Genomic DNA, 16,787 nt, shown 5'->3' with positions numbered 1-16,787 from the left:
AATCCCTCTATCTGGCTTAAGAAAAATTGACGGCAAGCAGCAGTCAATAAAGCTTAATATACCTCAGAGGGAGAAATAATCCTCTAGGTATATGCTGTCCACAGTGTAGACTGATGAATATATAGCCTATACAGTAACAAATGACTTGTACTGTGGTATAATAAACGAGCAGATCTTGTACACCCTAAGTTCTACAGTGATGTCTATTGTAGACACTGAGGTAAATGGTTTCAAATAAACACTTCATTATTGGATAAACAAAACCATTCCTCATTCTGCCTCACCTAAAGAAAATGAAAACTACTGAAAAGTTACCTGACTGTGACTCAAGATTCTCATTAGCACCAAGCATCGACGGAAGATTTTCTTCTGTGACCGAGTTGTGATAGCCCACAAGACTTGTAAAGTTTTGCATGAAGTCTTCAGCAGTTGCAACTACAATTCCATTATCTGTATAATTGGAAACCATCTTGATATTCTTCTCTGAATTAACAAAAGAAAATGTACATAAATGTACTGATACCGACTCTAACAAATCTTTCCACCATGTGTTCAACGTTGTGACTTAAATACCCACTCCAGCCCCTCCTTCCTACCTGTTAGAAAGACGATGTGTCGCTGCTGTATGTTCTGAGCCTGAAGCCTAATAAGGCAGTCCATCTCTGGAGCATTTCGAGTTTGTGAATCACAACTGTGATAAGACAGTATCTCAACCAGATGTCTCTTCTGATACACGTTCAGAAGGGTCAGCAGACTCAGGGCTTTTGTGTTCATTCTGTGAGGGTAAGCAGAGGTCAGAACCCGAACGCTGACTGGTAAACGCCCCCCCATCCCACCCCACCCCCGCCCTTAACTAACAACCACAAAAACCTGTTTAGCTTACTGCTGAATGTTAGGAAAGAAGGAAAAGGGGAATCGTGCATCTGACAAGCATGTGTTTTGAGGAGGGTCTTGCAATTCAGACTAAAACCTGAACCAGTCATTTTATTTACTAAATAAATTACTTTTAGCTTTATTGATTTTAAACTTTAAGGACATAAAAGAACAACAAAAAAGTTGAGCACTGGCATAGGTCTATAATTCTAAGACTTCAGGAGGTGGACAGCCTAGGCCACACTGTCTCAAGTACAGAGTATAATACAACTCTTTCTAACACAACACATGGCTTTTAAGCTATTTGTTAAAGGTAAAATCTGGTAGAGGCTATTAATTGTACATACAGGAAAATGGGGGTCGCATCACTAAGCCTGCAGAAAATACAAACCTTTGGGTCTTGGTGTTATGTTCTATACTATATATGAAGTCGACATTTGCCCGTTCTTTGTTTTAAAAGTATAGTATAAGGTAGCTATGGTGTACTTAATTCCAGTGTTCAAAAGGCTGAGAAGACTTTTTAGTAAGTCTTTCTGGAAAAGATGACAATATAAGTACTGTACATAACTCAACACTGGGATTATTTAACTTTGAATTTCCTCAGCAATGAAAAACCTGTGACCTAGAACCAATTTTGGTGGTATATGCCTATACAGCACTTTGGAAGCAGAAGCAGGAGGATTGTCATGACTTTGAGGGTAGCTTGGTCTACAAAGTGGATAGCAGATAGCTAGAATTATACAGCAAGAGGTCTATCTCATAGGGAAAAAATTAACTTATAAAAGAAATTGGGCACTAAAAAAATGTCTCAGTGAGTAAAAGCACTTGCTCTTCAAATATGAGGACCTGATTCACATCCCCGGGACCCTCACTGCTACATATGTCTACAATCCCAGCAAGGGGGCAATGGGTGGGTGGCTCATGAGAATTCCCCGACCAGCTTGCCAGTGTAGCTTTTGTTCTAGATATAGTCAGTTACAGTGGAAAGAGAATGGCACCCTGCTCTGGCCTCTGTATGCACAGGCTGAGTGTATTCCACATATACATGCTCCACACACAAAAAGAAAATTCTATGACTTAAGAAAATTCTAGCTGATAAAAATCTAGTATAGTTAATTACATTATAAAGACACCCCTAACCAGATAAAGCATGCCGAACTTCCCATACAATTTGTGGAACTCTGTAACTAGTACTCCAAGGAAGTAATTTCCAAACATATATATCACTCAAACATATATACGAAATATCCTAAGAGTCAGATGTTTTGCAATGCTGTGGGGAAACTGTATTTTAGACTTGAACTTGTCTGCTGCACTCAAGAATGTACAATAGCTAGAGTTGCTTACCCAAAACTTGCACAAAAACGAGCCAGTCAAAATTACAGCACAGGTGGGAAAGATACTTTGAGACTTAAGGAACAACTGGCAGCTGATAGGGGTCTGGTATGGAAACATCAACTTTCTAGAATTAAATGTTAGCCCTGGTAGGACACCCATGTTCCAGTGGAGAAAAAAAAGACATGAACTTGGATATGGTAAGGGGAGAAGGCCTTGGGAAGAGTTGTTTGAGGAGTGGATATGACTAAAATGCCTTGTGTATGTATATATTATCAAAGTCAACTGATATATTTTTAAAAGGCTTGAAATGTAGTTCATGGTGCATGTTTCCAGTCTAGCACCATAAAAAGAATTAAGTAGAAAATTTTCTAATCCTTGTGATTATGCAGATCACAAGTAATTCTAACTATATGAGAACTTCACCAAATTGTCTGTCAACAAGAATACCACTTCTTCCTTAAAAAGAATGGAATAATTCAGTATCTACACCCATTATCTGCTGACATATGCAAAAACTTCATAATCCACAAATTCAGGAAAAGGAAAAAAAGTTGTATGAGCACAATGTTAAAAATCACCAATTATCCAGTACTTTCTCACCTGCCCAGTTCCTTTAGTTTCTTCTGGAATTTACAGTGGATTTTCCATTGCCATTTCCCCTCTGGAGTACTAAGTTCTTCAAGGAATGTCAAAAAATTTTTAAGGCTCTCTGTTAGAGGCAATGAAATTCAGTTTTTAAATTTAGTATTAAATATTTTTGGAAGTACTTGTTTATTTATATAGACCTACCTATTTTCCTATTTATCAAAGACTTATCTTGCTCTGAGGGGAAACTTACAACTATAATATAACAGCTACAAACAACCCAGTGACACTACTCCTCCCAGAGGACTCCCAAGAGCGACAGCGACCAGATTTACATGAAAGCATTTATACCCAAGATGGAGTAGGGAAGAATCATGAGGTAGCAGAGGCTCAGGAAAATACAGAAATAAGCCAGCTCCCCGTGAGTGGCACAATTAATAACACATTTTTTAAATCTCATAATTTTAATTTTCCATGAAAACTTAGGGCAGCCACACCTCAGGAATCACATGCTGAAAAATAATGCACTCATTCTTACCAATTGTGACAACTTCTGGATTTAGAACTGATTCATCAGACACAATAAAGCCACCAGATACAAATAACTCGTTGTATGTATGATTTTTAACATCATCAAGGCTATCAACACCGGCAAAACTAACACATGGGAGCTTCTTTAAAGTCACCAAGCCAGGTACCTGTTAAATATCAAACAAAACCAGAAATAAGCTGGATAAATGAACTAATAGATACATTTAAAGATAGACTTATCTAAGGATAAGGTCTTAAAAGAAAAAAAAAACTATTACTCAGTATTGGAAAGTCACACAATATTTTAGGTATTACTTCACAGTAGTATAAAATACTAAGGGAAAGGAGTTTACATTAGGCTGAAAACACAAAATGGATAAAATGCTAATATATCTATCACTAACCTGTAAACAGCCAGAATTCAAACCTAGGAGCCAGGTGTGGTGGCACCTATCTGTCATCATACCATTTAGATACAGAGGAAGGAGGATTAGAGTCAGCCTAGGCTACATAGTTGGAGTCTTTCTAGGCTCAACTATGGGTGGGAAGAGAGCCTCGAGTGCAAGAACAGTAGAGAGAGGCCGATTTGAGGCAAGCTCCAAAGATCAGGATAGCATACCTCCAAATTCAAACGGTTTGTTTGCACACTCAAGTATAGATTAACAGCATGACAAGTTAGCAGAACATTCTTCACCTCTACATTTAGGAACCCAGCACATCTGAACTAATGTGAATGACAGGGGAGAGTCCTGACACACAGCAACTCAAACACACAATTCTCACAAGCTGGCTTCTAGACAAGTACTTAAGAATTTATCTTAAAAACAAAATCTTTGTTCTCAGAATAAGACTTAACAATGAGATAGTTTTAAAAAACAAAATAGTGAACTGGAACTTTGTCTACCTTGTGAATGAAACCTGCAATGTCTTCATTTTGAATAATAATCAATAGTTTATCCAAGTTTGATCTTCTCTCTAAAAACTGATCTGGATGACATTCTGTATTGCCTAATTTGGTAAGATACTCCTGTCAAAGAAAAACAGTTAAGTCAACACTAACAAAGGTCCTAGCAAACATCAAATTAACATGAAAAGGGCATCATGAGAACCTCTACCTAGGACACGGGGAACTTTGATCACTTGAAAAGACCATAGATAGAGACCTCTCATTCTGTCTTAAGGTTTGAACAGACGTTTTCACAATGTTAGAAAGTATATTTAATAAAGCCTAACTGCGGTTAGAACAATGGGTTAGTCCATAGTCCAGACTCTTGACCCACTTACCTCCACTATTACAGTAAACCGAGGACCTAATATTAGCTATTCCCTTGTTTCCTGTTTTCTTTCCTTAGGCTGGCTTAGGTATTTGGGATACTGTTACCAGAAATATTTCCTTTCAGAGCATGTGTATAACCACTGAAGATCATTTAATCAAAAGGAATTCATGTGACATTTTTAGGCTGAGCAATGGTATTAACAACTAATTTTACCATTTCTGTCAAATTAACATCTTCAAACACAGCAGCCCCAACCATCTAGCATGTCTCTCAATGTTGGTAATATACAATACCTTTCACAGGACATGGATAGTAAATTCTTGAGTTCCTTTGTTCTAGTGGAACCCTGAGCCCTGAAGCAAACTGTATGATCCTCGAGGGGACATTCTTCATTCCACAGACATAGGAGATAAATTCCCCCAAGTGGACCAAAACCTGAGCTGCTGGACAAGTGGTGTACCACTCCTCAAGACAATAGTTTTGCATAGTCCTAATATGAAGCTCCATTTTCCACAACGATTTCTGCTTTCAACTATGAAATGTTTAGGAAGATCTCAGATTACCTTAGTTTATTAATGAAAAGGTAAATTATTTGACAGAACTGCTGGCAACTGTGAGCTTTTTATATTAAAAAAAAACTTCAAAATTTAAATTATTCTGCATACTACTGTTTAACTGAATCAGTAACAAAACAGTCTAAGTACTACTTAAAAGTTTAAATTGTTATTAAATAATCTTTTACCCTAATAGTTTTTCAAGAAAATTTCTAGTGGATACTGACTAAAAAAATTAAAGTGCCCTGCCAGGAGCACCCCTGAAGCAGGATCAGGTGGCTCCCTTGAGTTTGAGGCCAACCTGGTCTATATATGAGTTCCAGGACAGCCATGGTGAAACCCTCTTTAAAAGAACATAAAATAGTGTTCCAATCTAATGTTTTACAAGATTTATATGAGATAATCCTACTCTACATAAATAATGACGTGCTATAATTCAAAACACCATCCATAGAGAATTGTATTTCCTCTCTTCAATACCGATGTCACATGGGTGTAAGGGGAGAATTACACTGAACGAACACATTAGAACGGTGTGCAGCTTAGCTCCTGTAGGCACTGTACCAACAGATGGCTCTGGTCTGTGTGCAGATTTCTGTTAGAAATGTTTCTAGAGTGTGGGGGGAAAGTGAAGAAGCTCTATATTCAATCACACAGGACAATGATGTAAACAAGTCTCTCTTCATCTTCCTAACAAAACCAAAGGAAAGCACAATAGTGGGGCTGGAGAGATGGCTCAGTGGTTGAGAGCACTGACTGCTCTTCCAGAGGTCCTGAGTTCAATTCCCAGCAGCCACATGGTGGCTCACACCATCTGTAACGAGATCTGATGCCTCTTCTGGAGTGTCTGAAGACAGCTACAGTGTACTTCATATAAATAAATAGATAAATAAATCTTAAAAAAATACAAAAAAAAAAAAAAAAAAGGAAAGCACAATAGTGCTGTGCATCCTAGTTCATCTCAATGCTCTTTGTGCATTACCTGGCATACCACATCAAACAAGCTAGCATAAGACACCTTAGAAAAGAGAAAAGGGTTACGCATTTATTATCAATACTGAGTTTCTGAACTGTTTTCTGTTTTAAGTCACGTTTGATCCCTCTGCTTCCTTTAACAAAACAGGCAGAAACGTGTCACTAAAAATAAATTCCATAAATAGGAACAAGTAGTTACTTCAAAACCCAAAGATCAATTACCAAAAATTGTACTGGGAATCTTTTGGGGCTATTTCACTTTTTGATCTTTAAAAGCTCTGACACGGTCAAGGTATCAAGAAATGACAAGTAAACGTCTTATTATGCCATTTCTAGACAGGTGTTTCCACTGGACTGATAAAACCCCATATGAGATGAACACCAGAACTTAATTACCTCCCCTGGGCATATACCCAAAAGATGTTCCAACATACAACAAAGACACATGCTCCACTATGTTCATAGCAACCTCATTTATAATAGCCAGAAGCTGGAAATAACCCAGATGCCCTTCAACAGAGGAATGGATACAGAAAATGTGGTACATCTACACAATGGAGTACTACTCAGCTATCAAAAGTAATGACTTTATGAAATTCCTAGGCAAATGAATGGAACTGGAAAATATCATCCTGAGTGAGGTAACCCAATCACAGAAAAACACACATGGTATGCACTCACTGATAAGTGGATATTAGCCCAAAAGCTCAAAGTACCCAAGATATAATCCACAGAGCACATGAAGCTCAAGAAGAAGGACGACCAAAGTGCAGATGCTTCACTCCTTCTTAAAAGGAGGAACAAAAATATTCGTAGGAGGGATATGGAGGAAAATTTTTGAGCAGAGACTGAAGGAACAGCCATTCAGAGCCTGCCCCACATGTGGCCCATATATATAAAGCCACCAAAACTAGATAAGATGGGTAAAGCTAAGAAGTGCATGCTGACAGGAACCGGATATAGATGTCTTCTGAGACCCAGTCAGAACATGTCAAATACAGAGGCAAATGCTAGCAGCAAACCATTGAACTGAGAATGGGACCCCCGTTGGAGGAATTAGAGAAAGGACTGAAAGAGCTGAAGGGGCTTGCAACCCCATAAGAACAACAATGCCAACCAGCCAGACCTCCCAGGGACTAAACCACTACCCAAAGACTATACATGGACTGACCCATGGCTCCAGCTGCATATGTAGCAGAAGATGCCCTTATTGCTACCAAGCCTAACTACATGAGTTAATCATCCCCAGGGCCCACTTAATGATGAGAATTGACTCTCACAAATTATCCTAAGACCTCTGTACCATATAGTACTCTCCAATAATAATAACTTAAAAAGTTTAAAAAAAAATCTATTCTCATAATCAAGTTTTAAGTAAATCTGCAGTATGGTCAGAGGTTTCTGCCTTATCCCCATGATAGTGGGGATCAAATTTACTGAGCTACAACCCCAAGAAGCCCTTATATCGCCAAACATAAACATATATATATACATATATAATTCAACAAAGAGTCTGACACCCACAACACTGAGGCCATAGGTTCTATGTTTAATTCAATGCACTCCTATTGTTTAATTATAAATTACTAAATTCAGAAAATATATTATGGCCACCTTTAAAATTCAATTTTGCAGAATTCCGAACATTGAGTATACACAGCACTATGATTACTGTCTCATTAGTTACCTTTATTTCTTTGCAAAGCACACTCTCCTCTTCTTCATGAATGTAAAATTTCACAGTATTTTTCTGGACATCTTTCATGATTTTAACTAAACTATTAAATACTTCAGGTTCTAACTGGCTTATAAAATTTGAAAGTGCTGGTTGTGCAGAAATGGTTATATCGCTGGGTGATTTTGTTATTTCTTTTTCTGTGGGTTCCAGGACAGTATCACCAGGTACAGTGTGATCAGAAGTCAACATTAACTCTTTGCAGTGGTGCGGCTGATTAATTTCTACTTCCATTGAAGAGGAATACTGTTCATTAGAGCTGTTATCTTTTAAATGTTCAGAACAGAGTGGCTCAAAAAGGTCTTTACTGTTGAAGTCACTTGAGGAAATTGATACAACATGCCTTCCCAGGGAACTCAATGTTGTCGTAGTATGAGAGTGATTAGGGCTTACTCCTGGTGGCAAATTCACACCCTTAGCTGATGCTTTAATAATAATAGTATTTAGTTTTTCATGCAAACCATCTACAAATTCCTGTACACCAGCTTTAGAAGTCTTAGAATATATGAACTCAGAAAGGCGATTCATCTTCTCTTGTGCTGAAAAGAGAGGTGTGGAAATTGAACTAACATATGAAACATTCTTTTGCTTCAAAATCTCTTCTATCTTTCTAGAGAAGAGATGGAACTCTCCTAACACTGTACTCTCTGTAGTCTCGCTCACTGCAGGAAGCTCTGCTGCTGGAACACACTGCTCTTCCACTGTCATCGCCTGACCTGCTACAGTGTCCTCCTCCTCAGTGGGACCTTTTACAGTGTCTGTAGCCGGAGAGGATGGAAACTGGTAATCACAGCTTCTTTCTCTATTGATGACCCGGGGATCATTAGGAAAAGCTTCCGCTGGTGGCGGACACACCAGCTGTTCTCCTGGTGATTTCATTCCTATACAAGAAGAGTTTATTATAAGAGCGATCCAAATGGGTAGCATTAAAGAAAAAAAATGAACAAAAACTTAGTTAAAACATATCAGCTCAGGCATATACTTAAAAATATCCACTGCAAAGTAAATTTAAAAACCTCAAAAATTTGTGTAAACCCCATGTCCTATCTATTCTACTTAAAGGCTTTGAATTTCAGTATACAGAGTAACAACACAAAGTTTCTTAAGTTTCAAAAGTACCTTTTTAGAAAAAGGTTTAAAAACGACAAAAATAAAAACAAAAACTAACTGGCATAAACAAATGTTAAGTCACCTCTACTCTTGCTTTCCTACCACTTTATCCATCTATGTTAGCAGACTATTATACTGCTGTATTCCACAGCTGAGTAATGGCCGTGCCGTGTTAGTGTAAGAATGGAGTTTAAGGCAACTGGAAGAAGGCACAAAAGAGATACGGCAGCATTTAAGGTCTTAGAAAATTGGCGCTTCCTCTCTCTCCTTTCCCCTTCATCTCAGTTCCTTTTTGCCCCCTTCCCTCATAATAAACCTCTCTCACATGGAAAAAAGATAAAAGAAAAATGAAAATTAACTTCCTATTTTTAGGCTGGCCCTCACATGTAGATTGGCTAATGGATCACCTACAGCCTACCAGATTCATTCTGTCAGGAAAGAAGGGCTTAACAAAATAGGAATTGAACATATTTCATAGCTGCATTGAGTAGTAACTTTGATAATGTCCTCGAGTATTTTCATTTACTTTGTAAATAATTCCATAACAAACAGGTCAGCTACTATGAATTTTAGATTACAAAGTCTTTGTGTAATCCAAAAGTAATGAGACAACTTCTGACTTGTGATAAGTGTCTCAGTCTAAGATCATACTGTTGTTTCCCCCATAAATCTTAAATTCAAATATGAATAAGTTTTTAAACTACTTTTCAAAATAAGTACCCTAAGTCTATTTTTCAATGTAAGAGGAACATTTAACATTAATTTATAGTAAGTAATATAGTTATTATAAGTCAAGATCTTTGCCTAAAAATTTATCATACAATTTTAAGATGGAAAAATGAAAAAATTTCCTTAAGTCTTAGCTAACGTGATTTCCTAACATATCACCACTGTAGTATAGAAGATGGTGACTCTAGGACTGGAGAGATGGCTCAGTGGTTAAGAGCACTGACTGCTCTTCCAGAGGTCCTGAGTTCAAATACCAGCAACCACATGGTGGCTCACAACCATCTATAATGGGATCTGATGCCCTCTTCTGGTGTGTCTGAAGACAACAGCTACAGTGTACTCATATATAATAAATAAATCTTTAAAAAAAAAGAGAGAGATGGTGACTCTAAATCAAAAAGTACATTTATAAATTTTCAAACCTACAGCACCTACAGTGAATTTATAATCCAAGATTATGTTCACATATAGCTGTGCATACTTTCTACAAAAAAATTCCATTTTTATAATCCCCATATTTGCACTTGTCTCAATGCCATGACCACTGCATTCAATTACCGCAAAAACACAGAGCAAGAACAGCAGGCACAAATGTCAAAACAAGAAAGAAAGCAAAGCATCCAATTTGTCAACAGTTTTAACTGTTGAAATATAAGCTACAGTTCTTTAAGAGTGAGAAGCACTGAATGGTCTACACTTAAATTCACAACATTAGACATGTGGTTTATGACAAGTATATAAGAAGTTGGTAACCAATGATTGACCTATTGAGGGCAAAGTACACATACTTAATACTTTTTTGTTGTTTTTTAAACTCCCTACCCCTCGCATTCCCTTTTGTTTTTATGAGGTGGGGTCAGGGTAGCTTTGAACTCATAAATCTTCCTGCCACGGCATCCTGAGTACTAGGTAAATTGAAAGAACTATTTTGATTAAAATAATAAAAGTTTTAAAATATAGGTTGTTTTCAATAAATTTATTTTACGACAATATAGTTAGTTGTATGTCTTTAACATATGTTTGAAATAAGAGTTAGCACTAGGGGGAAAACCATCAAGACATAAATTGTAAGCATCTTAAAAAAATTAAATGTAACTTAAATACCTATGTAGCTTTCCATATTATAAAGTTCTAGGGGCATAGATCTCTCCTGAGAGACACAGCCAGAATACAGCAAATACAGAGGCGAATGCCAGCAGCAAACCACTGAACTGAGAATAGGACCCCCGTTGAAGGAATCAGAGAAAGAACTGGAAGAGCTTGAAGGGGCTTGAGACCCCATATGTATGTACAACAATGCCAAGCAACCAGAGCTTCCAGGGACTAAGCCACTACCTAAAGACTATACATGGACTGACCCTGGACTCTGACCTCATAGGTAGCAATGAATATCCTAGTAAGAGCACCAGTGGAAGGGGAAGCCCTGGGTCCTGCTAAGACTGAACCCCCAGTGAACTAGACTATGGGGGGAGGGCGGCAATGGGGGGAGGGTTGGGAGGGGAACACCCATAAAGAAGGGGAGGGGGAGGGATTAGGGGGATGTTGGCCTGGAAACCGGGAAAGGGAATAATATTCGAAATGTAAATAAGAAATACTCAAGTTAATAAAAAAAAAAAAAAAGTTCTAGAGGCAAGCCAGGAATGGAGCACTCACAGCTATAATCCCAGCACTTGGGAGGCAAAGGCAGGTAAATCTCTGAGATCAAGGCCAGCCTCATCTACACATCTAAAGACATCTAGGGATACACCGGGAAATCATGCCTAATACAGGGTTTTAATAATAATACTAACAATAACAACAGCCATAATAATTTTAGAGAGATAGTCAATGGGTAAAAGCAATTGCTATGCAAACATTAGAACCACAGTTCAAATCTCCAGGATACATGCAAAACCCAGGCATGGATGCACATGCCTGTTACATGGTAAGGTTGAGAGGTGAACCTCAGGGATTTGCTGGCAAACAGTCTAACTCAAAAGGCAAGTGTCTGCTTCAGTGAAGACTTTGTCTCAAAGCAATAAGGACAACAGTTCTTCCTTTTCTTCAATAAAGGAAGAAACCAAAGTTTTCCTCTGGCTTCTATATATATGTATTCACATCTGCATAGTCAAATGTACTCCTCATACCTAATATACACCCACAAGTCACTTTATTAAATAAATAAAATAAATTTCTTTAAATTGTGAATAAACACCACTCAATTTTACTTTGTGTAAATTACTCCAAATGATTTTAAGAACAAAATGTTTTAAAAAGCTCATCTTTATCAATAAAAAGCACATCATCAATAAATGATTTAAAAGATGTCAATATCTATAATGCATGTTATTTTACTGATTGTTGACAAAGTACCAGTCATTTGACTTTTAACATAAGTCATGAAGAGAATGCATTACCTCTCATGCGGCAATATCACTTAGATCTACTTTCAATTACAAAATATAAATACAGTGTCTCAAGTTAAACTGTATGTCTATAGAACATTATGAAGTTCAAACAAGGTAACTGTTTCTCCTACAAAGAATTACTGAAAATACACAGCATAAATGAAACCTTGACATAAAGTTGAAACAAAGAGCCAAACAGGCATGAGTGGATTCAATTAATCAAGACAAAAATTAAAAATATGGTAAAGAAAATGAGATTAGTGGCCACCTATTGTGAATGGAGATACAATGACCCAAGAAAACAGAAGAAACTATAGAAGGGTCCTGGAACTGTTGTATATCTTGATTAGGGTAGCGGTCACATGGATTATACCTATATGAACATTATTGAGCTATACACTAAAAATTTGTATACTTTATTACATTATGTATTTTCAAAAATAAGTTATCTTCCCTAGAGATAAAGATCTTCCTGAAGTAAATTATGAGAAGGGTTAGTTTATAAAGAAGGCCATTTAGCTTTACTTATAAAATAAAAAAACCTTCAGACTTCTCCAAAGAATACTAAAAAAGTCATGTAACTTCGTAAATTAAAATAACAAAAAGACTCATATGATTTCTTAAAGAGTGAGGCATTAAAGCAAATGGAAACATCTAAACATCTATCAAACTCATGCAAGTGAATGCCACAAACACACCCGTGAAGTAGAATCTGACAGAACCCAGTCAAACAAGGGAGACTACTCATCTATTTATCTACTGCAACTAGCTTAATCGGTATTATTTTTGTTTCTGGAAATAGTTTTCAATCTCTTAAACCATCTGCAGAAGTTAGCTTTATACTTAAAAAGTAGGCCAAAAAATGTTCAAGATTATGAACAGAGTATGAAAAGAAAAAAATGGTTTTTACGTTCTGTTATTTAAAGATTGGTTCTTATAGACTATCTGAAGAAATGCATTAAGGAAAACATTTTCATTTTCCTAAGTCACCTGATCAGATAGACAACCCAGATTATATGTGTAACAAAAATATGTGATACAGTTAAATTAACAATTTAAAAATGATAGTTAAGAGATCTTGCCTAGACTTCTCTGTATGGAGCACAAAGTAAATCCATGCCCTACTTTAAGAGCCAGAATGCAACTAGCAATTCTGAAGAAGGGCACATTGGGAAGAAAAGCAAAGTGAGCCTTCTCACCTGGTGTGTGTTTCTCACCATGTTTCCCATGCTGGTCTTCTGGGCTTCCTGCATTCCCTCCTGAGGAAAGCATCCATTAGATTTGTAGACTCTCTTCATAAACCAGTGACGCCCATTAGGCACCTTTCAGACAACCACAAATGCTAACAAAGGGATATTCCTCCTTTTGCCTCAATATCTGATAGGTCATTTGGAAATGGGAAGTTGTTTCCCTTTCCACTCAGTGATGTGGAAGTTTAACACCTGTATTACTTCTTTAAACAACTCAACAGCAGTTATGAAGGTGCTTAAGATAACCAGCACCTACAAACTACTTTCTATTTGATTTCCAAGTATCACTATGCCTCCAATATCCTAAGAGTATCAATTCCCTCTCTAGCAGCAGGTCTAGGGTCTCTTGCCTTCTCCAGTAAGGTATGAAGTAGATAGACAACAGTGCTGAAGCCCACGGAAACTCGAGTTTTAGGAATTCTTCTCAGACTCCCTACAGGTCTCATAGGTTGAAGGTCACAAGCCAACTACTTTTCAGCAAGTCATTCTTCCTTCCGTTTCTTTCCAAAGGCTAAATAAAGGTACAGGAACAGAAAAGATGTGCCCAGAAAACAATTCCAAACATACTGAACTAGCAAACATGAATAAGAAGTATGTAGTATGTGCATGGACAAGTAAAAATATGACAAATGACAACCTTCCCACAACTGTCAAACACCAGTGGTTCAATAGATTTCATTAGGTATTTGCATTTGGTATTTTCAGGCTGTGCTCCAGAATGAATCATTAGAAAATCAAATTTCCTTCACACAGATGAGCCTCAACATGCACGCTAAATTCCACAAGAGTAACTATGCTCTAAATCCCTATATTAATAGGCCCTTTCGCAGGTATTTGCTGATATCAATGAAGAACAGTGATAAGCAATATATTGCTCAAAATAAAGACTCATGGCGGAGCCAAGTAAGATGGGTACCTCGTGACCCAAAACTGGAATCTAGAAAAGATGAACCTCTTCAAGAAACTGGTCCTTAAGTCAAAGGAAGCAAACCTATTACTGAATGAGTTACTACTCCTTACCTGTAATTGGAATCAATTTCCAGTGTATTTCTGTCTCTTCATCATCATTTGACTTAGAATGTTGTCTAAGGAGTCCATGCTCAATGGAAACAGTGGGACAGAGACTGCACTCTTCAAAATGATTGACATTAATTAAATTTGGATCCTAGAAATAAAAGTACACACATTTAATAGTTTCCCTTTTAATTTTAATGTCAAGACTATACTATTTTCTCACAGCAGATGCACAAACTTCAGTCTACACATTACAAATGAGTAAAAGCAACATGGTAACGTTGTTTTATACTCTAGCTTCAAATTAAAATATATTTTGCCAAGGCCAGGAACAAAAGGCAGAGCAGGAGAATCAAAAGTATGAGGCCAACTAGTTTTATATAACAAGTTATAGGCCAGCCACAGGCCTATAAATCAGAGTAAAACCCTGTCATAAACAAACACACACCTCCACCAATAATTAAATAAAATATATTATTCTTAAGAGATTGGTAAGATGGCTTAGTGGATAAAGGCACTTGCCACCAAGTCTGATGACCTGAAGTAGTTTTCTTCAGGATCCACACAATGGAAAGAATATGAACTTTCAAAAGTTATCCTCTGAACTTCACAAATATATACAAAACTAAAATACAGTAAAAAAATTTTATAAAAATATATTTGGAGCTGAGGAGATGGCTTAGCTTATTGCTAACTGTAATTGCCAGAAGACATAGGTTCAATTCCCAGCACCCACATGGCAACTCACAACATCTTGACTCTAGTTCTTCCAAAATATCTGACAACTCTACTGCTCTCAGAAGGCAACAGGGGGGGCCATATAGTACATAAACAGACATGCAAGCAAAACCCTCATATGAATAAAATAAGTAAGTCTTTAATACACACACCATGCATGTAAAACTGGTGTTGACTTAAAGCAGTAACTGGTAAACTTTTATATGCAATACATTTGTTATAGTAATTTAAAAACACCAACAGATAATACTTATATAAAGGAACCGGATTCCTTAGTAAGCAAAGCTAAGAATAACCTCAAAGATAAACCCAAAGGCTACTCATTTGTATTTGCACAATACAGAGCACCTAACTTCTAACACTATGTTACTAGGTTCAGTTGCTTTATCTGTATTACCTTGATTCTGTTAAAGCATAAAACAGCCAGGGTTTTTAGGACTTGTTTCTTTATAAAACAGTATGAAATTAACTCCTGCTAGGCTAATCTGACAATCTCATCCTAGTTTCATCATAACAGGTAAACTTTACATTATTTAAAGCACACAAGCATATGGGAAACAATTACTTCAATATTTCTCTTTCTTCAACAAGAATAGCTTAGAATCACCCACCCGAACAAACACTTTTACTTAGGAGTATGTCTTTGCTCTTCTGGAAAGGAAAAGCCACTCCCTGAAGTATGCCTATACTCTCTTGAGGACACACACAATAACTAAAAGTATTCATTTACTCTTTCAAATGTAGCTTATGATTAATGCCTACCTCACTGCTGGATAGAAGAGGAGGATACTTTCCGGATGCTGCATCAACCTCTAGCACTGGGCTCTGAGCATCCTTAAAGTGCACATTTTCAATTTTTGTACAAGCAGGCTGCTCACACTCTTTTTTATCTAAAGTCGGGTTCAGCTCATAATCACACTTTTGCTTTAGCTCCTCATAGGTACCACTGCTACTCAACCCTAAGGCCTTGTTGACTGTCTCCGTGAGGAATGCATCCGAGTGTCGTGCATTTGCTAGTGTTTCCGATATCCAGTTATAAAGCTTGTGGATGTCTCCAGTACTGCATGCATCTTCCTGCTGCAGTCTCAAGTTAGGATCATGTCCAAGTAAGCCAACAGACTGTGGAGGTTCTGAGGAAAAGAAAGAAAAGTCATCTCTTGTATTTTAAAAGCCAGTATACTCATATGACAGAATGACAAAATATAATATATTATAAAAAATCAATGTAACTTAAAAGTCACTTATTAGACATTTATGGGTAGGAACTAAATCTATTTGTGTCCTTTAACTGTTTCTGAAAATCTGAAGAACCCATGGAAGAACAACATACATGACCAGACCCTTGTTAGTCTAAAACAGTCCTGAAAAGCTAAATACTGAAAATGAAATTTACTCCAACAAAACAATACAGAGAAAATTCTGAAATGACTAAGGAAATCTAAAAACCAGGAAGGACACAAAAGAGCTAAAGACAGACTTAAAAAAAAAAAAAAAACAAAAAAAAACAAAAACCTAAATCAAATAAAGAAAAAGCCTTAAAAGTTACATAAAACAACATCACAGGGGCTGGGGATTTAGCTCAGTGGTAGAGCGCTTACCTAGGAAGCGCAAGGCCCTGGGTTCGGTCCCCAGCTCCGAAAAAAAGAACCAAAAAAAAAAAAAAACAACATCACAGTCAAATAGAACTTTCT

General features: G+C 37.1%; 1 protein-coding gene across 14 annotated transcripts in view; it reads right to left on the bottom strand.

The window, feature by feature from the left end:
- The window catches only part of Tasor (transcription activation suppressor), a 59,474-nt gene that overhangs the window by 6,083 nt on the left and 36,604 nt on the right, over positions 1–16,787 (bottom strand). For 8 of the 14 annotated variants that reach the window (XR_015639553.1, XR_015639554.1, XR_015639555.1 and 5 more), the window contains 9 exon segments: positions 15,859–16,226; positions 14,365–14,509; positions 13,294–13,353; positions 7,821–8,749; positions 4,232–4,354; positions 3,335–3,494; positions 2,812–2,920; positions 597–775; positions 316–483 (listed from right to left, as the gene is read on the bottom strand). Coding sequence is in view for 7 of the 14 variants with exons in the window: in NM_001427354.1 (NP_001414283.1) it covers positions 316–483; positions 597–775; positions 2,812–2,920; positions 3,335–3,494; positions 4,232–4,354; positions 7,821–8,749; positions 13,294–13,353; positions 14,365–14,509; positions 15,859–16,226 (2,241 nt within the window). In the remaining 7 variants the exon portion in view is untranslated. 14 annotated transcript variants of the gene reach the window in all.

The sequence above is a fragment of the Rattus norvegicus genome, chromosome 16 (assembly GCF_021556685.1).
Source record: "Rattus norvegicus strain SHRSP/BbbUtx chromosome 16, alternate assembly SHRSP_T2T, whole genome shotgun sequence".
Lineage (NCBI taxonomy): Eukaryota > Metazoa > Chordata > Mammalia > Rodentia > Muridae > Rattus > Rattus norvegicus.
The sequence above is the reverse complement of the archived record's forward strand: the minus strand, read 5'-3'. Positions and strand labels throughout refer to the sequence as shown.